The 25,237-nt window shown below is 35.5% G+C and overlaps 1 protein-coding gene across 1 annotated transcript; it reads right to left on the bottom strand.

Annotated features, from left to right (window-relative positions):
- Positions 1–12,382: 12,382 nt before the first annotated feature.
- HEXO2 (beta-hexosaminidase 2) lies at positions 12,383–15,625 on the bottom strand. The gene is made up of 2 exons (XM_090019717.1): positions 14,738–15,625; positions 12,383–13,558 (listed from the first exon to the last, which is right to left on the bottom strand). Exons 1-2 carry the CDS (start codon positions 15,513–15,515, stop codon positions 12,591–12,593), a joined length of 1,746 nt encoding a protein of 581 aa, XP_089875843.1. The 5' UTR covers positions 15,516–15,625; the 3' UTR covers positions 12,383–12,590.
- Positions 15,626–25,237: the final 9,612 nt, after the last annotated feature.

Raw genomic sequence — 25,237 nt, 5'->3', positions numbered from 1 at the left:
CAGATGTCTATCAATTACCTTCTTGAATCTTTTGATAGAATGGGTGTAAATGCATTAGAAACATTTGAATATGTTTCTCAATGCCTTTACAGAGGGCCATAATCAGTGTGGTCCGAAACTCCAGGGTGCTGGAGAGGGGCATGCAGCCATGCTAGTGTTGGTCCTAATCTTCTGCTTTCTGCACGACATGGCCACCTTCAAGACTCGAAACCGGATTTCCACTCTGACAGCCTGAGCACTTACCATTACACCAAGCCATGGCCCTCTTCTTAATGCCTTTACAGTGGGTGAGATATTTTATAACCCAGCAATTTCCATGGTACACTTGTTCATCTCTCATCAGCAAACAGTTAATTCCAGTATGTGAAAGTTTTAATATATTAGAATTATGGAAGATTATATCAAGGCCAGATTTATGAGGCATAGCATGACAAATTTCTATTACCTTGCAACTTTACAAACTGGGTAAGAGGAGGGGTGAAGGAGATACCGGATGGGGTTTCCTTTGCAGTTAAAGTTTTTACTTATATCGCATGGAGAATTCACAAATAGGAGCTGACTTTACAACATAGTACAAAGTCCATTATAGCGAAGCTTCATGTTTTTATTAAGATCAGGATGTTCATATGACATGCATTATGTCTTTGTGATGCTTTATTACATGGTCATGCCTTGGTAAAACTGGTGCTCATTTCTAGCTTGAATTCATCTAATTAATTGATCTTGGTCATCTTTTGCTCAGCTGCTATTGTTCCTGGGATTATTATCCAATTCTTTTGAGAATGAGCACGTAATATTTGATGTGCAGTTGGTTTATTAAACTAGATCCTTAGATGCTGAAAAATATTTCCCTGGTTATTCAGAAATTTGAGACAAAACTGAACACTAAGGTACACCTCATAGATGGATTCAGCATGGTCCAGATGCTAGGAATCTGCTCCTAGATCAAGCTTTTCTAAAAACAAAACACATTTATGAGCTTAGAAAATATTGCAGATTGTAGGCCGTTGATTTTTCAAGGCTCATAAAATCATGTCTACATGTTGTAATCAGACGATCAAGAGCCGGTTCCCACTAACCAATCATATCTGTAAGGTAAGTTTCATTAAAAGCCACCCAAAACATTAAAAAAATAGAAAAAAACCCATTTTATTGTCATGGCAACCTAACCACAATATACATAGATATATATAGACACACACACACACAAAGGAAATATCACTTCTTTTCTCCCAGCTATGTCACTAAGATACTCCATTTTCACTTCTGTACTGTATTCCCTCATGCATTAGTTATATTGGAAAATTTAACAAAAATGGCATATCTCATATCCACAGCCTTATGCATGTTAGATAGTCTCCCAGATGGAGCAGTAGGTGTAAATAACATCTATGGGTACATAAGAAAGCTATCAAATATCTTTTGTATGAGCAGATCCAACCTCTCTCTCTCTCTCTCTCTCTCTCTCTCTCTCTCTCTCTCTCTCTCTCTCTCTCTCTCTCTCTCTCTCTCTCCGTGATATTTGATCATTTTTATGTTATAAATAATGCTCTCATCCAAACATTTAATGCTAATAATTTTAAACCCTCCAGGTTTACTGGTTGACTTGTCTGACCTGACCCTGACCCAAATCCTTCATTTTTATGTTAACCTTGTGAATGGACTTAGGCGCCAGCAAACCCCGGTCAAATATTGGCTCAATTTGCTGACGCATGCCTTGTAACTATTTGAAAAATGTCTTTAAAAAATGGTTGCTTTTAATGGTGTTTTTGAAATTTCAATCAATTAAACACTTAATGTTAATATAGCTACTTTGAAGTTAGATAAACCCATATATATACATATGCACATTATAAATGATTTTTCATTTTATATACACGGCATACATGATGTGTATGCATGTATAATTTATGGGTACATTACTCACATGCACACACAAACACATATATGTTACTATACATATTTGAATATGCATGATATGCCCCTCAAATATATATATATATATATATATATATATATATATATATATATATATATATATATATATATATATAGATAGATAGATAGATATAGATATATATTGATTGGCCTTGTATTAGATCATATAATATTGCTTTAGTTTTTTTCCTTAACTTTTAGAGCATTTTTTGAATGGTAAGTGTAAGGAAATGATGATATTCCACGAAAGCACAAATGGTTGCAACAAGTGTCTATCAAACGCACTTTAATCATAACCCATAAAAGAGCATAAATGAGAGAACTTAAAAGAAAATAATAAACTTTATTTCATTCACATAAAATGCTTAAGAAGCATTGATACATTGAGGGGGGAATTACCTCTATTTATATACATTGAGAGAGAGAGAGAGTAGCTTTTAGATGATTCAAGAGAGTCGTTTGAGCTAGTCCAACAACTTTATTTATAGTTGTTAGACTAGTTTCAACAACTATTCAAAATTAGTCAAATCTTGATTAGTTTTGAATCTAGTTCAATATAAACTAGACAATCCTAAAATACAAAAATTTAGAGAAGAAAAAGAAAAAAATTATAAATAAAATATAAATTATTATATATAATTATATTTATATGTATATACACTTTTTAATACTCTCCCTCAACGAGCGAAAGTTTGTTTAGGAGAAAATAAAATCTAGGAGTAGCGAGAGGTTTGGTGAAGAAATCTACTAATTGGTATTCTGATGTAATATAAGACAGATTAATGGTTCCATGTAGATACTCCTCTCTCACATAGTGACAATCAATTTCAATATGTTTGGTGTGTTCATGAAATGTTCAATTGCTAATAATATAGATCATACTTTATTGTCACAGCACATGCATGAGGCTTTTGTCACTTCAACTCCCATATCAGCCAGTAGTGTTCTGAGCCAGACTACCTTCATCGTTGTAGTGGCTATGGCTGAATATTCAACTTCAGTTGACGAAAAAAAGACTTTCTATTGCTTCTTGTATCGCCAAGAAATCAAAGATTCTTCTAAGAAAATATAAAAACCAGTGGTTGAGTGTCTATTATTAAAATCATTTCCCCAGTCAGCATCAGTATAAGCAATTAAATCTAATGAGGTTGAAATAGACAAGAAGAGGCCTCATAAAAGAGAAGACTTAATATATCTAACAATACACAAAATTGCTCTTATGTGAACAGAAGTGGGAGCATGCTGAAATTGACTACTTGTGTGTACATTGTGTGCTATATCAGGTCTAGTAATGGAGAAATAGAAAAGTGCTTCAATAAGTTGTCGGTAAGGAGTGAGACCTTCAAGAGGTTCTCCATCCACTTTCTTATCAATTGTAATTCCAGACCTGTAAACAATAATTCCAAAAAATCTATATAGTAGAGTCCTTCTCTATGGACTTTCTCAATCAGCTTCCCTGACTGACGATCCTGTACCCAACAACCATGAGAAAAGAATGTGATGTTATACCCATAATCAGATATTTGAGAGACAAATAAAATATTTAGATTTAATTTGAGAATATATCTAACTTATGGGATAAAGATTTTTTTGGAGTTTTAAAAAAATTTAAAATTTTCTATTTCTTTTATTTCAAGAGGTGTACCATCGGTTGTGAAAACATTTGACACACTCGAGTTATTATTATAACATTCGAACAAACTATTGTTATTTGGGGTCATATGAAAGGAAGCACCAAAGTTAAGAAGCCAAAAACAGTTATCGGGATCGAAGAAGGTTGAAACAGTTGATCTGGTTGAGGCTTCAATTGAGAAGATATCATTTGAGAAGAGGTTGAAGAATTTTTATTAGTTATGCCATTGACAGAGGTACATCTTGATTGACTTGATCTTTTGATTCTTGTGATGAACCGACTGATGCAACTTTCTTTTCATCTCTTCTCTTTAATTTAGGACATTGAGACCTATATTGTCTCGGTTCATGACAATGGTGACAAATGATTTTTGTTTTCATAATTATTGCCTAGTGTTCCAAAATGAGGTGGCCTATAAATGTGCATATAGTTTCTTAGTCTAGATACGACTAGAACGGAATCCTCTTTGTTCTTTAGAGTATTCTTTTTTAGCCTATTTTCCTCTATAGTTAATTCTTCAATAGTGTCAACAATAGAAAAAACTTTTTCTCTATGTAGAATGGTCGATTTGGTTGTTTCAAATTTCAGCCTCAAACTATTTACAAATTGGTAAAAATGTTTCATATCGAGTTATTTTTTGTCGAAGCTTGATATCTTTGGGACAATGTCACTTTAGCTCAAGAAGAGCCAACTCTTCCCAAAGTTGGATAACTTATTATAATATTCTCTAGTACTTTTGTTCCTTTGGGTCATAGTCCACACCTTGTCTTGTAAATTGCACACATGTGCAATATCTTTAAAAGAATATATATTTCTAAGATATTTTTAAGCTTTATTGGCATGCTAACATTTTGCAAGACTAAAGAATTTCTTGATATCTACACGATTAATTAACCAAGACATAATCTTGTCATGCCCCATCCTCCATTCTTTTCACTTTTTCTCATAGGTAGCTAATGCCTTAGTTTTCTCTCCTTCCGTGAGAGGTACCTCTTTCTCATTTTAAAATTTTGTGAGAATTAGTTTTGGTTTTGAATCAGAACTATCTACTAACCCCCATAATCTCTTTCTCAAAATATGGTGCTTCATAATTGGTATCATTTAGTTTTACGAGCATGATGGTGACTTTATCATTGTCATTCATTCTTACAAGGGTGAAGAAGAAAGAAAGAAGATGAGAAGAAAAAGAAAAAAATATGAGAAAAAGAAGGAGCAAGAGCACAATCACGATCTTTGAGTAGTCAATGATCCTTTGAACAACTTCTTTCTTCAACTATGTAGGCACAAGAGCACTTTAATCATGAACAAGGAAGCAAATCAACTTTTTGCTAGAATGGCACAAAAAATGAGGTAGTGACTTTCTAAGTTCTAGAAGCTTTTAAGCTTTGATACCATGTAAGGAAATGAAGATCTTTCACAAAAGCATGAATGCTTGCAATAAGTGTTTATCAAAGACACTTTAATCATAACCCACGAAAGAGCATAAATAAGAGAACTCAAAAGAAAATAATAAACTTTACTTCATTAACATAAAATACTTAAGAAGCAATTATATATTGAGAGGAGAGTTACCCCTATTTATATACATTGAGAGAGAGTAGCTTTTAGAGGACTCAGGAGAGTTGTTGGAGCTAGTCCAATAGCTCTATTTGTAGCCATTAGACTAGCTCTAACGACTATTCAAAACAGTCAAATCTTGACTAATTTTGAGTCTAGTTCAATATGAACTAGACAATCCTAAAATACAAAAATAAAGAGAAGAAAAAGAAAAAGAAAAAGAAAAAGAAAATTATAAATAATATATAAATTATTATATATTAAAATATATTATATATAATTATATTTATATGTATATAATGAGAGAGAATCATTTACGGTGGTTTGGACATATTCGGCGAAGGCCTAATGATGCTCCAGTTAGAAGGATGAAGAAATGGGAAAATATATTACTTAAAAGAGGTTGGGGTAGGCCTAGGAAGACTTGGATGGAGATGATAGGAAAGGATATGAATGCTTTGAACCTCACCGAGGATATGGCATTGGATAGAAATGATTAGAGGAGAAGGATTCATGTGGAAGACCTAGAATGATTTTTTTTTTGTTCATATCGCCGACCCCAATTGTTTTGGGATGAAGGCATAGTTGTTGTTGTTGTATATTTATATGTATATACACTTTTTAATAGTAAGTTCATGCGTATTCTTTAAATTCAAAGTCAATGCCACTAATCTTGTTTAGCACTTTGTATTTTGAAGCATCAATTAATATGAACATTTTTAGGTGTTACTTGTTTGTTATCAATGAGATATGCTACTGGAACCTTTTTTGTTAAACACTAAGTTTAATAAAATTTTTATGTGTTTTTATTTGAATCATGTTCTTGTTAATTAATATTCTTAAATTGGACTAGAAAATCTTGATTGCTTAATTTTTTAAAATTTTTATTTTGATTTTGGTTGGTAGTTATTCATGTCATACAATATACATTAGTTTAGTAAGTGCTACTTGAATTTAATCTTGTTTGGATTATTTCTTGATGTTACAAGCATTTATGTCGTTAAGCTTCTTTCTATTTACATGACAATAAATTCACTATTTTTATAAGTTTAGACGTTAACAACATTCAGCTGAGTCTCCAAGTTGACCTGATAAAGTTAAAGTGTCAAGAGCAGACATTGAATTCTGAGTCATTGGGTTTTCCAACATTCACATTGCTTGGGATATGTGAAAAAATGCCATTTAAATGGGAAATATGTTTTTCATTAGATGCAACATGGTTACCATTAGATGGGAAACACATTTCCCATAGATGGAGAGTGTGTTTACCCTCTAGAAAAAAAATTGAGCCGTATGTGGCATTTAAAGATATTAATTACTTGTTTTGGGGAAAATCTTATATATTTTCGATCAACATCCTTTTTATGTCAAAAAGCAAGTAATGCGCTATATAGAGGAAGGCAATTTCATAATTTAATGCAATAACATTTCTTGAATCCTTTCCTTCTAATCCCTAAAACCATTCTGTGCATTTAAGCATTTCATTTTATGATACTTTTTATTTAATATAAGTAACCATTGTGTGTTTGTTATGTGAATTGTGAATGACTTTTGTGTTTGTTTATATTAGCCATAATCAGTATGGGCAGAGAATTCTTAGAAGGCATCACTATGTTGGCAAACAAGTAAACTTATTGGGAATTCATTAATTCTTATATATGCATTATTGTCATGGTTTTACTTTTCCTATATATATATATATATATATATATAAGAATAGAATAATATTATTGATTTATTTAGAGGTTTTTAAGTTACTCTTTTTTCAATGGGGTGATAGCATAGAGTATGAGCAGCGCCAATATTTGGCCAACTGTTGAAGTTTGCCTCATTTCAGATTTTCTTCTAGGGGTTGCTTTAAAGTCGAGTTACGACAACACAATTAGATGAAACAAAACATTACTCTTCATTGACACAAGTTGTGTCTCTAGATTCTTGACGAGAGATGTGTGGTGAATGATTATTATACAATCATGTATTATTTTCACTTAGTTCTGGAAAATTGTTTTATTGTCAGAGACTATTAGTGCATAATGATCATGGTTGATAGTCCCACCAATCAATTCCAAAGATCAACAAATATGTTGTCAATCAGTTTATTTGAAGAGCTTTGTATTTGACTACTTGGATTATGGTTGTTCAAATCTTTGTTTGGAAATGAAGCCTAGAAACTTTCCTATGTTGTAGAATGAATACTAGTGTTTGTGTTCTAGATATGGTTTTTTATTCAGTTAGATAGAGACTAGCATAAAATGTGCAGCACGTTATTGAGTGACAGAGTTCCACTATGTTTAGATGGAGAAAAACATTAGTGTTAATAAATCAAATACATTCAGCTATTCAGTGAAGCAAGTGCCTCTAGTTTCTTGATGAGGGATGTAAGGTGGTTGATCATCATATGATCACATATTAGTTCCATTTAGTTGAAACTTGAAAATTTGTGTCAAGTGTTAGAATACTGTTAAGTTCATAATAGTTGTAGAATCTAGCAAAAATTATATTTATGATGGGTAAATCATGCACTCTAAAAAGCTTACATCAATATATTTGTCAAGATTATTGTTTGCCTAGTGGATAAGTTTCCTATGGTGGTAGTCCATCTGCCAATTTGAAAACCTAGTTATCCTTTTTATACATGAAATAGATTGGGGTTCCAATCATAATGGGGAAGGAGACATTTTTTTCTTGCATCACAAGGAAAGCAAGGAACCATCAGCATTACAAAGCTTATAGTTTTACCATAGAACATTAAACAATTAAGTTTTGCTCTATAACAATTTCATTGTTGGCGCAGACATCAGTTAATGTTCATTTTGTGTATGCACTATCAATTTTGGGTTTTTTCCTATGCTTTTCATGTACATGTTGATGGGAGCTATAGATGTTGTCTGCATATCTTTCTGGGTTCCTTTGACATGCAATAAGAATATCATTGTTTTGACTGTTGTATCTTAGATATTCTAATCTACTGGACTTCTCAGGTTCTTTCGGTTTGCCTTTTAACTTTTGTTATTTCTAACAACTTTGTTCTAATATTTATTTTTCTATTTTCATCATCAAGGACATTATAATCATTTTTTCTAAGTCTTAGGTTTGTTTCGACTGATTTGAAGATAATAAGGGAGAATAATTGCATTCCTTAAGCATAATATTTATATTTAATATAGCAAAAATCAGAAAGTCGCTTGTCCTAAGTTAAAACAAAGAAAAGTACACATTTATGTAATATGAAAAGAACATTCTTTAAAACCCTGAACAAAACCGACTGAATATGCACAATATCCTCAAATTGTACATTAGATTTTAGTATTGATTTTACAATATCTTTAACCAAAATGTTGCTAGGAGATGATGAGGTTATCACATCTTCAAGGTGAATGTCTAGCTCAACAACTTCCTAGAGCAAGATAAGGTGTTAATTAGGAATAAGTGCCAATTAGTTGAAAACCTCATGGTTGTTACTTGCATGTCTAATGATGCATTTGAACGCCTCATAATCAAATTTGGCATGAGGTGCAAACCAAGGCTTTGAGATACTTGGATTTGGGGTCTAAGAATAGCTTCAAATTCATGTATCTTTGGGCTTATTTCAGGACTCGAGTCAGAGGTACTTGCATCTCTCATCATTCATGAGAAAATTAGTATCAAAATCATAACGACAAAAAATCTTAATATTTTAAAAGATATCATAAAATTATCATGGTATTTGTCACCTGTTTTTAACATTTAAAGATATGAAAATATTTTAAAATGCCATGATTTTCATTGAATTTTATAGTGATATGTATATTTTTATCAGAAAAACTCTAAAGAGACTGCACTATTCTATTTTTCATGTATTTTTGAAAATTTTAGATTTGCGTATTTTTTGTTGAGCTTTTCCCATAGAAATGCAAGAAAAATAAAAAATGGAAAATGATCATTTTGTACGGCAAATATGATGCATTTTTCAAAATGCCCTATAATTTTTTCTACTCTCTTCTTGTCTAAAATCACAAACACTTGGTTTTAAAAAGACCTTTTTACCTTTTGCACATGTGATTTCTTAAATATATGTGAATTTCATCTCAAATATGTAATTGTTTTTTTTTAAATAGAATATGTTCTCAAATATGTATCTCTATGATCTGACATCAAAAAGTTATGATTTTGTAGTCATTAGAAATATGAGACATAGGCATGTAACTTTCCTATTTTGAGTCAGAACTGAAAATTCATCTAAAGTTCCTATTTTTTAGCTCCAAAACCAGAATAGAAGCATGCTCTACAGACTAGAACAGGCGCGATCGACTACACCTTTTTTATCTGTTCGATGTTATTTTTCAACCACACATTAAAAATCTAGAAAAATAGAAAAACTGACAAAGATAGATCAGGATGTTAGCTTTTCAATGCCACCAAGTTCACCTTGATCTGATAATCGGTTGGGAAGAAACATTCTCTAGAGGACAGACTATTCGATTATTCTAGTTTGCAGAATATGTTTCTATTTCAGTTTTGGAGTTCAAAAATGGGAACCTTAGAGGGGTTATCAACTTTGATTCAAATCAGAAAAGTTATAAGCCTATGTCTCAGTTTTTCAATCATTATAAAAATGAAGTTTTCAATGTTGGAGTGGAGTGATATAGACCTGAGAGCAGAGACTTTTCTGCATATATATAATTTTCACATATCTTTTCTATGATTTTCTCTTAAATATATACAATGTTCCACTTATATATGCAATTTTCTCCTAAATATATGTGATTTCCTCTTATATATGTGATTTTTCTCTTAAATATATATGATTTCCTCTTAAATATATATGATTTTCTCCTTTATTTGTAATTTTCTCCCAAATATGTGAGTTTTTTTCTTAAATATATATGATTTTCTTGAACAAAAAATCACATATATAAGAGAAACTCTAAATTTATTTAAGAGAAAATTATATATATTTAAGAGAAACTCTGCATATATTTAAGAGAAAATAAAAAAATATATACAAAAATTATATTTTCAAGAGAAAAAATATATATATAAGAGAAAAATTATATATATAAGAGGAAAATCACATATATAGAAGAAACTCTATATATATTTAAGAAAAATTTACAAAAAATATATGAAAAAATTGCATGTTTAAAAAAAACACATATATAGGAGAAAATTCGTATATATAAGAGGAAATCATATATATTTAAGAGAAAATCACATGTTTAAGAGGAAATCACATATATTTTGAAGAAAAACTACAAATATAGGATAAAAATTGCATATATTTAAGAAAAAACCAATATATAGGAGAAACTTCACATATATTTAAGAAGAAATTGCATAAAATATATATGAAAATCATACATATATTTTTTGCAAAACAGTTTTTGTTCTTAGGTCTGTATATCTCTGCTCTAACAATGAAAACATGCATTTTTATAGTCGTTAGAAAGCTGAGACATAGGCCTATAACTTTCTCTTTTTGAGTCAGAGCCGAAAATTTTTCTAGGGTTTTCATTTTTTATCTTCAAAACCAGAATAAAAGCATGTTCTGAATTCTAGAACAACCGAAGAGTCCATCTTTCATAGGACATTTCTCCCCAACCACTCATCATATTAATATGAATTTCGTGACGTTGAAAAGTTAACGTCTTGCTCTATCTATATACTTTTTTTTTATTTTTCTAGATTTTCAGCATATGTAGCTAAAAAATAGCATAGAATAGAGAGAAAAGGCACAACCACACGTGTTTTAGTATGTAAGACATGCTTCTATTCCAGATTTGGAGCTTAAAAATGAGAATCCTAGAGGGGTTTTCGGTTTTGACTCAAAGTAGGAAAATTACAGGCCTATGGCTAAGCTTTCCAGCGATTGTAAAAATGTAAGTTTTTGATATCGAATCATAGAGATACAAATATGAGAACAAAGACTGTTCTACAAAAAATAATCAGATATTTGAGAAAAAAATCACATATATTTTAATAAATAGCATGTGCAAAATGTAAAAATGTCTTTTTAAAACTAGATATTTGTGATGTTGAACATAGAAAGAATAGCAAAAATGGTAGGGCATTTTGAGAAATGCATCATATTTGTCGTACAATATGATCATTTTCGGAATAATAAATCTAAAAATATCGTGAGAAATTGGCAGCTAATAACAGTTTTTTAGAACTTTTGTCACTATGATCGTAATGCTTTGAGCATATTTATTTCTTTTATATTTAGATGCGGCTTTGTTATTTAAACTGACACTGCTTCGATAGAAAATCACCTCTATTATCTTCAGGAGTAAGTGGCAACTCTGTTACCAGCTTCAGACAGCAGATAGCATATGCGGATTGGTTTTCCCTTTCACTCTATGCTGACATGAACACAGTTTCTTCTTTTCTTACATGATTGCAAGTGTAATTATTGATTAATTCTCATAATTTCTGCACGGTTCAGCTTGTTTTATGTCAAAAAATGGCATTGCTTATGTTGGAATCTAACAGACTGTTACATTACATCCAATTACTGGACATTTGTTCACTTTGTGTTTGGTTCCATCTGTTTCTTTTCTGCAACTTCTAATGCTTGCCCCCCCTCTTTAACCAGAATTATTGTGTATGAGTGGTAATCGGCTCTTGACCTCTAAGGGGGCGTTCGAGTCTCTCAGATCTCATATCTGAGGGAGATCCTTGGATGAGACATCGAGGTATCGGACGAGAGATCTGAGGGCCTTCCCCAGTAGATCCTGATATAAAAGTAGCGTTTGAAATGACTCAGACCTTGGCATGGGGGCTGCACATCAGCCATCTCAGATCGCCAGATCTGAGGTCTGAGGCTGAGAAATGGGCTTGATGAATTGGGTGCTTTCAATCGCAGCCTCAGTATTTTTCTCTGCTACATAGATATATGGAAAACACATGCGTTAAATTCCATATCATTGATTCATTTTTTAGTTGCCCGAGGAATAACTACGAGTGGAAGGTCATAATACATGGAAATTTTGCAATTTTCTTTCAAGTTAATGATCTCAATCACCGTCACTGATATACCGGAAATCAGTTTAATATCATGTTGCCTCTTGTTGAATGAAGTCATTCCAGTGAAGAAGTATTGGTCGTTGCATTCTTTGCTAATTATGTCAACCTCTGCAATGCAGATTTTCGTATGCCTAGACCAAATCGATTATGATGGCAGGTGCTGGCCAGAACGTTAGTATGTGTTGTCTGTGTGCACTTGTAGGTGGTTGGTTATTAATTATTCATTCCGTTATTCAAAAGGAGAGTATGCAGAGATTATCATGTGGTTGTGTATCATTTAGACTGAACATGGAGTGGGGTACTGCTGGAACCATTAATCTTTTCTCCTTTATGAGTGCAAAGTAGGGGAAAAAGATGCAGGTTACATGCAGTGATTCTGAAGAGATGAGGTGTGTTCGATTCTTGAATAAAGCCACACACCATTGATCCAGAGAAGCATCCTCTTTGTTTCCTCTCACTAGTTGAGGTTGCACATGCCTTGGTTGTGAAGGCACCAGAGAGGCTGCATCGGTTCAGCGCCGATCCTTCTGCCCACCATCCGATACCTCCACTCGTTCAACCGATCAGTAGCATCTGCATACCTCTTCTTCCCGTCTTCCCCCTTGTTGCCAGACCACAATGCCTCTGCCATTGCTGACGCCCTCGGCCAGAGCAAGGCATCCAGGACTGTGGCATCTGCCTGCTCCGACCACAAGGCCACCTCCCCTCCCAGCACCAGCTCTGCCTCCGCTTCGCTCAGCCCATAGGTAATGTCGTAGTCATAGACCCTTTGCCACGTCTTGAACGGCCCACACCACGACCCGCCTTGGCCACCCCTGTAGTTGAAAGGTTGCAGAGGGTCTTCTTCGTCTTCGGTCTGCCGATCGTACCGGCTGTCGTTGCCAACGAAGGAGCCGTGGCCGCAGTCCAGGTAGTAGAATTCAGAGGATGAGACGATGGTTCTGTAACCGGCAGAAGTGAGGCGCTTGGTGTTGTAGGGGGGCTTGTTCCAGGTCTGGAGGATGGTGGTCTCCTTGGGCAGGGAGGCCACACTCACCTTGGGATCGAGGAGGACATCCTCCCAGTAGACCACGGCGGTCTTGTTGCGGGAGAGGATGTAAGGGTGTGTGGTGTTGATGAAGGCCTGGAGGAGTTGGGAGAGCGTGGCTCCCCGGGACAAGAAGGCCTGGATGGTGGGATCTGATTCCCAGCACCGGGGAACCACCTCGTCCCCGCCCGCATGATGCATGGACTCGGGGAAGAGGGACGCCACATCCTTGACAACGTTCCTGACCACGTCGTATGTCTTGGGACTGAGTGGGTTCAGCTGCCCGCTTCCCGGCTCCGATGCGAATCGATCTTCGAAGCTGGTACCAGGCGGCAACCAAAACATGTGGGCGCAGGTCACGATCTCCGGGTAAGCTTCGGCCCATGATCCCGTGTGTGCTGAGCAGAATCAGATCCAATGAGTCCTTGAGTTGGTTCTTAATAAAAACCTCAGCTTAGATTTTCCAGGATGGTGAAAAGATTCCGTGGCAAGAGAATGCCATCCCATGGGCATGTTTGGAAGTAAGAAAACTTCTTGTAGAAAAAAAATTGCTTATGAGAAGTTTTGATATTATAATTTTTTAAAATGAATTTTTTTCACTTGTTAATGTGCATAATAAAAATAAAATAAAAATTTTAGAAAAATGAGAGAGGAGGGTGGTGGTGGTGGAGCAGCTTCTCTACCCGCCCATCTACCGTGGCATGGAGAAGGCTTAGTGGTGGCGGTGGTGGCTTTAGTGAAAACGGTCAAAACAGTGTGGCACCATTGGTAGCGGAAAGGGTGCTGGTAGTACCTATTACCCTTAAAAATTAGAAACCATTTGAGTCAGTGGGTGTGAGGAAGATAAAGATGAGAAAGAGCCCAAATGGTGGTGGTGGTGAGACGGTGGGTAGTGGTGATGATGGAAGGGAAGAGTCAACCCTCCACAAAAAAAGGCGAGATAGATTGTGGTGAGGGTGGGGGTGAGATGGTAGTGGTTGTGATTGTAAGAGGCTACACAATTTTTCTGAAAACATTCTTTCACCTCTTTTCTTTCCTGAGGAATGTTTCTTATAATATATATATATATATATATATATATATATATATATACATATATTTAAAAATTTCATATAGAAGAATTTTCCAGTTTGACCTCATATCTTATTTCCACTTTCAAACGTGCCCTATCTGTGAAAAAATACATCCTTAAATCCATTAACGGGGGACCTATGTGTATGGGTTTACGCATGGTTTTGTGGGCCTCATAAGAAAATGGAGTTTGAATGTTTCTTTCACTTGCATAAGAAAACAGCCCGTTTTCATGTGTAAATGGGATGAAACAAATGACCTCAGGGTGGATTTGAATGCCCTTAGTCCTTGGACATGCTAATCAAGGTATGGGCCGCATGCCTTGATTCCGTTCGTCTTGAACGGATCTGAGATCCTTGTTTTAGCCTGAAAGACCCTCAAATCCACGAATCTTTAGTCCGATCCGTTGATTTGAGAGAGAGCGAGAGCGTGATCGCGACTCCGATTTGTCAAACAAAACAAATAAAAATAAATGAGACAAATAATGAATGATTTAACAGGCAAACCTGGGCCGTCGATCTCCGGCAACACGCGGACCCCGTGCCTCCTCCCAAACTCCACGATCCTCCTCACATCCGCCGGCGAGTACTGCATTCCCGGGCCGTACGATCCCTTCCGGGCTAGGTCGGGCTCGGAAGGGAGGAGCAGCGGGAAGGAGTGGGAGTCGGTGATGTGCCAGTGGAAGACGTTGAGCTTGTTGTGGCTCATGGCCCTGATCGTCCTCAACATGTCCCTCACCGGGTAGAAGTTCCTGGACGTGTCCAGCATAACTCCCCGGTGGGGGAAGATCGGCCCGTCAGACACCCTGATTCCGGCCGGCACCATTGCCGGGCTTCCCCAGACCATCTGAGAGAAGGTCTCCAGCCCCCTCATGGCTCCCCACACGGTGCTCGCCATCAGATTCCCAGCGACTCCCTGCCCAGGAATCGATAGCCGGTACGACTCGTCGACGCCGTGCTGCAACTCAGCGCCGGCGTCGGCGACGGTGATCGTCAGCGTCTCCAGAGCCGAGGAAGAAGAGGTGAGGTTGACGGGGAATGGGCGGATGGGGCGCCAGCGTTCGGAGCGAATGAGGCGGAGATAGCGATTGACGGAAGGGCGGAGGTAGGGGTGGCGGGGGCAGACGATCCTGAGGGACGGGGAGAGGAGCACGGACCGCCGGCCCTCCCACTGTACGGATCGGGGCTTGGGCCAGACGTTGATGTCGGGGTCGGGGTGCGATCGGGCGGTGAGGGAGGCGAAGAGAAGGTGGAGGAACAGAAGAACGGCGGGTGCGATCGCCATCGACGACGATGATGGCTTGAACGGGTTTAGTGGTGTGCTTTCTCCTCCTCTTGAGTTGTGGAGGAAGGAAGCGAGTGTCGGATATGGCGACTGTATTAGTTTGGTGACCTTGACACTAAAAAGACAAGGATGTTGCACACTTTTACTGTACTGCACCTCATCACCCTCGCTGACATCATTGCTGACAGACTGTATTTCTAAACATTGATGAACGGTGATCAGGTGCAGCAGCACATTAAAAAGTGTCCAATCACAATGCACCTAATCCTCCCTTATTATTGTTTTGTTTTGGGAGGTGCAGAGAGAAAATTGGTTAATAGGGTGGCTTAGCGTCATACCCATCCTTTGATTTTATTGTCACACAATTTGTTTTCATCAAATCTGACCCGTACATGTGATTTACGATGTCATCCATCTAGTGAAGATGAACATTTAAATTGCGAGAATCTGGTTCAGGATTTTTGGTGAAAATCCCCGTTTGAATTGCAAGAATGTGGCCTGCCTGCAGGATTTTCTGACAATTAAAAAAAAATCAAAAGTTATGAAATTAAAAACACCAAAAAAATTATTGATCTAAAACTCATATTTTTTTCGCCGAAAAGACGTTCTGACCATGCTAAGTTTACCCACAGAGTTAGATTCAATAACCACAAGCTGTAAGAATGAGACTGCAGGGTGGATATGACGACGAGGTATGAGGTTAAGAATGATCGAAGCAGGTTATATGTTCTCCCCGGGAACACGCAGGTGCGTGTTCTTGGGTCTGAATGAGTGCAACGTATGTAAGCACGTGGGGCTCGTTTACTCGTGTGTGTCTGCATCACTTAGCATCGAAGTCCGGTGCATTTGCAAAGACTTAAGTATCCTTTTCCGCCATTAGTGTCATGAAACAACGTTTCTAGTAATGTACCAAAATGTCCTCCAGTCAAAAAATGGAGGATAACTTTTTGTTTTCGCCCTAAACAGTAAACACCTCTGCTTGAAGAGTCTCGACCTCAAAATATGTCACCCTCTCTGTTCTGGATCACCCTTACACCTCCGAAGGAGCACCCTTTGTCGTCGTCTGCTGTTGCGTGAGCACCTTTTGTCGTCGTCTGTTGTCGATACACTTTTTATCGTCATCTGCTGCCAAACCACCTTTTACCGTCATTTGTTGTTGGACTACCCTTTGTCGTGCAGCTGAGGATCTATTAGATATTAAATCAACAAGAGCAGATGCAAAAGTATACTCTGCAGCTAGTAGCTCCATGTTCTTCTGCAGAAGTTTTGACAACAACTCTGTATTAGGGGTCAGATCTCACATATCCTTTGCAAGCAAACGAGCTCATTCGTAATGGCAGCCCACTGCACCATTCAAATCGATACAGATTCTCATATGTTTGTTACGTTCAATATTGTTTCAATTGATGGTTGTACATAGTCATCGAAGAGAAATAATTGAATATCTTTACAAAGAATGGGCTGACTCTGCCAAAGGAAAGGTGATTCTCTTATTTGTAATGATCTTCGAGTTATTATTTACCATGCCAATAAAAGTAACAATTTATACTATTAGCATGTTTTGATGAGATTCATATGACAAATATCGTAATAATTGACACTAGCAAACACATAATATCTATTTACAACGATTCATACTTCAAATAATGTGAAGCGATTTTAATAAAAATCGCTAACTGAGCAACGATTTGAATACGCAAATCGATGTACATATCGCATAATATACTACAAATCGATACAACAATTCATCATAATCGCTTATTCATATTACAAATCGATACAATAAACGTAAGTACTGTTATGCATCACAAACCCTAGACAACAACAATCGTTGTAACTTCATAAATCATAAATACAAATTATGGATCCTGATTCATCAGATATTGAAGATGAAAAGCAAACGAAGAAGGATAAGAAAGAACTAAAGATAAAGAAGAAGAAGAAGGATGACGAAGACAAGGAAAATCAAAGAAAGAAAGAGGAGAATGAAAACTCAATATACATATCGCATAATATATTACAAATCGATACGAAAATTCAGCATAATAACTAACAAATTGATATTAACAAACAAAACAATATCTCTCAAATCGATAGTATATTACTATAACCATGATTTGCGTTATACTATTCCAATATTTTCTATACAAAGGCAAATCATTGTGGTCGACATAGACGTCATTGTGTAAATCTCATAAATCGTCAACCGGAATACAGGCCTCACAAGGCATATCGATTTTTGACAACGAGCGAGATGTGAAACAATGTTTCTTTTATAAATGAATGACACATATTTTGGTAACAAAGCCAAATTGACACGACTTATGATTTATGATTTATACATCGATTTGTAAGTTTGAAGCAGCGATTTGTATGTTTAATTTAGGAATGATTTATACATTTGATGCAATAGCGAATTATAATTATTGATGATAGCGATTCACGTGACCCTAAACCCTAAACCTTAAATCATACCCTAAACCACAATCCCTACAACATAAACCCTAAACCCTTAATATATTACTAAACCCTAAACCTTAAACCCTAAACCCTAAATATATTACTAAACCTTAAACCTTAAACCCTAACCCGAAACCATAACCCCTAAACCCTAACCCGAAACCATAACCCTAAACCCTGACCCTAAACCATAACCCCTAAACCCGAAACCCTGAACCTTAAACCCTAAACCCCAATCCCTAAACCCTAAACCCTAAACCCCAATCCCTACAACATAAACCTTAGACCCTAAATCCTAAATCCTAAACCCTAGACATTGTGTCGATTTGTTCTTTAGTAAGTCTAAACACTGTGTCGATTTGTTTACAGTTATTTCCTTTCCGCCTTTTATGAATCAGTAATTAGGTAAATCGTGATATGACATATCGTTCACGTAGAAAACCCTCATAAAAGCAAATCGCGATAGGATATCGTTTACATAGACAAAGCTGGTAAATGCAAATCGCGATAAGACAAATCGTTTCTGATTTAGGTCCACTGTTGTACAGATCTTGATAGAACACTTCTTCTATAAAACATTGATAACGATTTTCAACTTTAACTTAATGATTGTTACTGTACAGATCGTGATAGAACACTTCTTCTATATAACAGTGACAGTGATTTACAACTTTTTAGTAGTTATCAAGTTGTAAATCGATTTGTACTTTACTAAGTCTAAATGTCGCGTCAATTTGTGTACACATGCATACAACCCTATTCTATATAAAACCCTAATATAGATCTGTGTAAAACCCTATTCTATGTAAAACCCTACCCGACCCGTTGTCCATGTTTAAAACCCTAATCTATTTAACCTCTCTTCCGCTTTTCTGCGACAGTGCATTCTTCTTCTTCTTCTCCTTCTTCTTTTTCTCCCTTGTATTTTTCTTTCTTCTTTGTTCTTATGTGTTCCTTCTACATGTGCTTGATAGATGGGTTTTGATGCAGATAACGTAGTTATTTCACGTCGTGAGAAAAGATCTGTATAATCTTCGATGATGATTATGGTTATCTTTTGTGTATACATCAATATATTCATGACACATATGACTATGGCGTATTTGTCGTGAAGTATATTGAAACTTACGCAAAATATAACGACCATAATCATCTTCAATCGTTGCCGCCATACCGGAGCAAGCACAAATATTTTGCATGATAGACAAGGGGTAATGTTGATGTTCATCTATTTGATCTATTTCTACTGTCGGACCCACCATTGTTAGCAAACCGTAATTCGTAGTTGAAAAAATATTTGCCTACCTTCGATATACTTCATGACAAATATGCGCATAGAATCCGTTCCTTCAAGGGGACAGTGCTTGAGCTGATGTTTGTGAAGCATATCCGCATATATACCTCTCTAGAGCTCTTGCTAGCCGGAATATAAACTTTGTGCCAAGAGTGATAACATTGGAGGATCTCTGAAAGCAAAGAATGTTCAACTGAGGATATTTGCATGAGAAGCAAAGAATGTGCAGGACTCATATATTTTATAAATGAATGTGGTTGTAATGTATCATTGAAGTTAACTCGATTTATAGTTTACTATGCCTAAACATCGTGTCAATTTGTTTATTGTATTTTCCTTTCGGTCTTTTATGAATTAGTCATTGTATAAATTGCGGTAGGACATGTTTACTTATACAAAGCTCATAAAATTAATTCGTGAAAGGACAATCGGTATCAAGCAAAATTTTGTATATCATCTTAAAAATCGATACTAGAAAATACCTAATATCTTACACATCGATATACATATCGCATAATATATTAATCATCGATACGACAATTCAGCATAATATCGATTTCTATCATGATTTTGTATATTGATTTAAGATATTGTTTTGATTATTAATATCGATTTAAGATATTGTTTTGATTCTAAATATCGATTTTTAAGATATCTATACAATTTTTCAAATCGATTTATGATATTGTTCTGAATCTTAATATTAATTTCTATGCTTATTCTTAATATGGATTTAAGATATTGTTTCATTCTTAATATCGCTTTAAGATACGGTTTTGATTATAAATATCGATTGTTAAGATATCAATAGAAATTTACATATCGATTTAAGATGTTGTTTTGATTTCTAATATCGATTTAAGATATTGTTCTGATTCTAAATATCGATTTTAAAGATATCAACACGAATTTTCAAATCGATTTAAGATATTGTTCTGAATCTTAATTTTGATTTCTATATTGATTCTTAATATCGATTTAAGATATTGTTTTGATTCCTAATATCATTTTAAGACATTGTTGTGATTCTAAATATTGATTTTTAAGATATCAATAGGAATTTTCATATCAATTTAAGATGTTTTGATTCTTAATATCGATTTAAGATATTGACTTGATTTTAAATATTGATTTTTATCCTGATTTTGTATATCGATTTATAAGCTATCAACAGTAATTTTCATATCGATTTGTATGATATTTGATCATCTGATTGCGTTATACTATGACAATATTTTTGCAACAAAGGCAGATCTTTATGACCGACAACGACGTCATTTTAAAATCTTTTATTATAAGATGTGAACCGCCAAAAACGTGAACCGCAAAAAAATCTTTGGCGGGTCCCATAAGCATTAAATTACTCGGCTATAAAAGGAGTTCTTCTCAATATTTCTCCCTAATCATTCCACAAAAATTCTAATGCTTTATCTTCTTCCGCCGGAGCACCCTTTGCCAACTCAGTAAGTTTTTGTGTTGTGCAGGTTACCAATGGCTTATATTCCTAAGAGAAGAAACGCTTCATCATCAATGGAGGAAACTCTTGACGAAATTGTCCAAGAGTATGCTTTGTATGAGCAAGTAAAAGCGTACTACAAACTAATGAAGATTGAGAATGATAAAGAAAGGGAGCAATTACTGGTAAAGTATAGAGCGGAGCCTAATCGGTCAGATATTGAAGATAGTAATCCAACGATGAAAAAGAAGAAGGATGACGAAGAGAAGCAAAATGAAAAGAAGGAGGAGGATAATGAAAAAAAGCAAAGAAAACCAAGGCAAAGGAAGGAGGAGGTGGAGGATAGGGGAAAGCAAAGGAATAATAAGGAAAAGGAGGAAGAGAAGCGAAGGCAAAAGAAGGAGGAGGAGGAGAGGGAAAAACAAAGAAAGAATAAGGAGAAGGAGGAGAAGCGAAGGCAAAAGAAGGAGGAAGAGGAGATGGAAAAGCAAAGGAAGGAGAAGGAGGACGGGGAAGAGAATGAAAGACAAAGAAAGAAGCAGGAGGAGGAGAAAGAGGAAGAGAGGGAAAGGCAATTGAATGAGGAGAAAGAGAAGGAAAGGCAAAAGATAAAGAAGGAGCTTTTAGCACAGCGAAAGAGGATAAGGTAAATGAAGGAGGCAGAGGAGAGGGAAAGGCAAAAAAAGAATAAGGAGAAGAGGGAAAGGCAATTAAAGAAGATGGATGAGGAAGAGAAGAAAAGCCAAATGATGAAGATGGAAGTGGAAAGGCAAAGGAAGAAGCATTAGGATGAGGAAGAGAAGGAAAGGAAAAGGAAGGAGAAGGCGGACGAGAAAGAGAAGGAAAAACAAAGGAAAGAGAAGGAGGGCAAGGAAGAGAGGGAAAGGCAAAGGAAGGAGAAGGAAGACGAGGAAGAGAAGAAAAGAGAAAGGAAGAAGCAGGATGAGAAAGAGAAGGAAAAAGCATACGATGGTCGCGAAGGACGGAAGGAAGAAACAAGTACAAAAGCATAGGAAGGAAGGGGATGAAGAGAAGAAAAGTGTGACCAAGGTACGTTAATCGCTATCGTATGTCGTGGTGTACTGTTGTAGGTATTATTATCTATAACGATTACTCTATATAACGATTACTATGTATAGCAATTATTATGTATAGCGATTACTTTGTATAGTGATTACTGTGATAGTGATTAATGTGATAACGATTACTTTGTATAGAGATTACTCTGTATAGCGATTACTAGGTATAGCGATTAACTGTGATTTGATATTTTGTATTACAAGAAGGTCAGAAGAGAAGCAAAGCAGAGGTGAAAAGCTGAGAGGGCGGTGTATGTGCTTGTAGTTCTGCCGTAGTTCAGAAAGCTGAGTGAATATCAGAATGACCAATTACAAAAGATGCACTTCGGCGACCTTTTGGACCAATATTATTTTGAAAATTGCTGGAACATCATGACCCACCTGGTCAATAAGTGGAACCATAAGACGAACATGTTCTAGTTCGAGGGTTTTAAGATGACCATGACCCTAGAAGATGTGACATGGATTATTATGGGTCCTGGATCCGAAATACGGATCCTAGGCCCATTTGCACATTTCGCATTATTTTATAAAGGAAAATACACGAAAATTTTTCGGTTATTACATTTATGGGGTTAGAACTATGAAAAAAATACCGAAAGAGCATAAAAACCCATTTAGCATGTTTTATTTAGCATATTTCATTTAGCACGTGCCCATCTCTCTCTCTCTCTCTCTCTCTCTCTCTCTCTCTCTCTCTCTCTATATATATATATATATATATATATATATATATATATATATATTGCTTGCATTTACAATTGACTAGAAATGTTTAGTTTTTTATATTATTGATAGATCTAAAGCTATAGATATTTTACATTATTTGTTTAGTAAGAATCAATTTTTCGATCATGTACTTATGAAGCAAGATTTTCAATAGCTTAGATAATCAAAAAAATGATTGTATTGTATAGTTCATTTGACATGATTTCCTAAAAACCTTACAATTGTCGGTATTCTCCTGATGTCCAAACTCGCAAATATCTGACATTGTTAGGACTCTTTTACCCTTCACAACTACGAATTGAGGTCTTATTGCGATAAAATTGTATCGCCCGTTAGCTAGATTCAACTCCCACTTAAATCCATAATTATACATTTTTTATGTAGACCTCATGAACTCACATAAATGTATTTATGAATTTGCAGTGAAATTAAAACCACCAAAGCCATAAATATCCTATTTTTTCACATATACGTCAATAATTTACATAAATATACTTGTGAAACACCTTTCACAAATATCCTACCTTTTCGCATATACTTTATGAAATTGCATAAATTTATGTATGAAACTCCACTTACCACTAAATTCCCAAATATCTTATTCGCATATCCTTTATTAAATCACATAAATTTATGTGTGAAACTCTACTTATCAACAAATTTGCAAATATCTTACTTATTTGCATATACTTCATGAAATCACATAAATTTATGTGTAGAACTCCACTTACCATAAATTCGCAAATAACTTACTCATTCACATATACTATATGATCTCTTATAAAGTTATTTGTGAATCGCCTTATATCACAAATATTGTATTTAAATATTTATAAAATTATGAGAAATTTGTAATATTTTTACTATTTTATGAATTTCTCGAATCATATATAAACCTGTTGTGATCCCCAACCTGCTTATTTTTGCATAATATAGGGTTTTTTTTATCTTTTTTCCCCAACCAGTGGTCCCAAACCTATTCCCTTCCGCCAACTATTTCCGTCAACTATCCATAGGAAGCACTTCACTACGGAACCATCGACGATGTGTTTTTCCGGTAAGCACAATGTTCCAGTTTGTTTAATAGCTAAATCACACACTATTTTGTTTTGTTTAACAGTTGAATCAAACAATATTCTCTTTTATTTTCTTTTTTTGTCTCCCATCTTGAAAGCATCTAAGGAGGGAGAGGGTGACCCATTGATTGGCACTGAGGTTGTTGCTAACCTCAATGCCTAGATAAATGAAGGTGGAGATGCAGCCACATGCAGTGGCACTGGTAAGAAGTCAGAGGAGGTACCTGACCAAGGGACTGAGGTTAATGTGTACCCTCCTTAGAAAGTAGATGTAAGTGAGGGTCATGTGGCTGGATAGAATGTGAACATTGTTCAGGAGTCCAATGTTGCTCCCCATGAGGAGGAGAAAGTGCAAGCTCTGAAAAGGAGGTTACACCGAAGAAGAAGGTTTGGTGCTTTGGATAGGTATTTTGTTCATTTTGTAATAATCAATTTCAATTTTACATTCAATCATTGATTAGATTTGATATATATGTATATATATATATATATTCAATTATTGATTAGTTTGTCATGTATGTATGAAACATGTAGAAATTCTTGAAATTAACTGATTTCGGTAAAATTAATTTGGATTACAGGATTCTCAGGCAATTGATTCAAAAAAGCCAACATTTTGCATGTATCGGTTCTATTGAAACCAAACACTCCAATGGTTTTTAACACTAACGAAGGAAGCAAAGGAGTTGTTGGATCAAATGCATTTTCACAAATTCTTGGAAATCACACTATGAAACATCAATCACTCTCTCTTAGAGGTCGTTGTGCAGTTTTGAAATTCGACAACCAACACATTCCAGTTCAGAGATCTTGAGATGACCATCACGTTGGAGGATGTGGCATGAATCATGAAGTGTCATGGGGAACCAGTGAGTGGACATCGATCGGGTGATTTAAAGCAGTTGTGTGATATTTATTTGCAAGCAAATGATGATGTGTTCGAAAGTAATAAGATATGTTTTTATGGCTTAAGAGCTCATATGACCCCAATAAGGTGACAAGGATGAAGGTGAAACTAATATGTTAGAAGGAAGGTCGGTGGTAGGGTAGAGCAGACGGTGAGAGCATTCTTGTTATACTTCTTTGGTTCATGCTTATTCATTGACACTGGTGAGAACTCAGATTATGCATCGTGCATTGAATTGTTATAAGACCTGGATCGCATCGATCAATACCCATGGAGATAATCCACGGATTGAAGCTCTCTGTTATATTAGATGTTAAGCAGCCATATCTGTAATACCACGTATTTTCTTAGTCAATTTCTATTTTTTCAAAAATTTAGCTAAATCTCAAAGAAAAATCATTTAAACCTCAATTTTTAGCCGATGCTTTTGAGTCCGGGCTTGGCCCAGGTCTCACCAATTAGGTCTAAGCGAGCCATTTAAAATGTGAGAAAAAGTTTAATTTTTTACTTTTAAATCTAAGCAAAATTTGAGTACAATTTAGGTTATTTTTTGGCAAAACTCAAAATTTGATATTTGTGTAATATGTCGTTAGATGCATCCCAAAATGTCGAGCCCAACGGTATGTTACTTTTTCAAATTCGAGTTCTGGTTGGACCAAAAATTATATTTTTCGAGAAAGAAGCAGTTTGCCGGTTTAGATCTGAAGTTTGATCGGACTGG

This window comes from Nuphar pumila, chromosome 10 (assembly GCF_984573655.1).
Source record: "Nuphar pumila chromosome 10, dmNupPumi1.hap1.1, whole genome shotgun sequence".
NCBI classification, from domain to species: Eukaryota; Viridiplantae; Streptophyta; class Magnoliopsida; order Nymphaeales; family Nymphaeaceae; genus Nuphar; species Nuphar pumila.
This window is presented reverse-complemented; position numbering and strand designations above follow the sequence as displayed.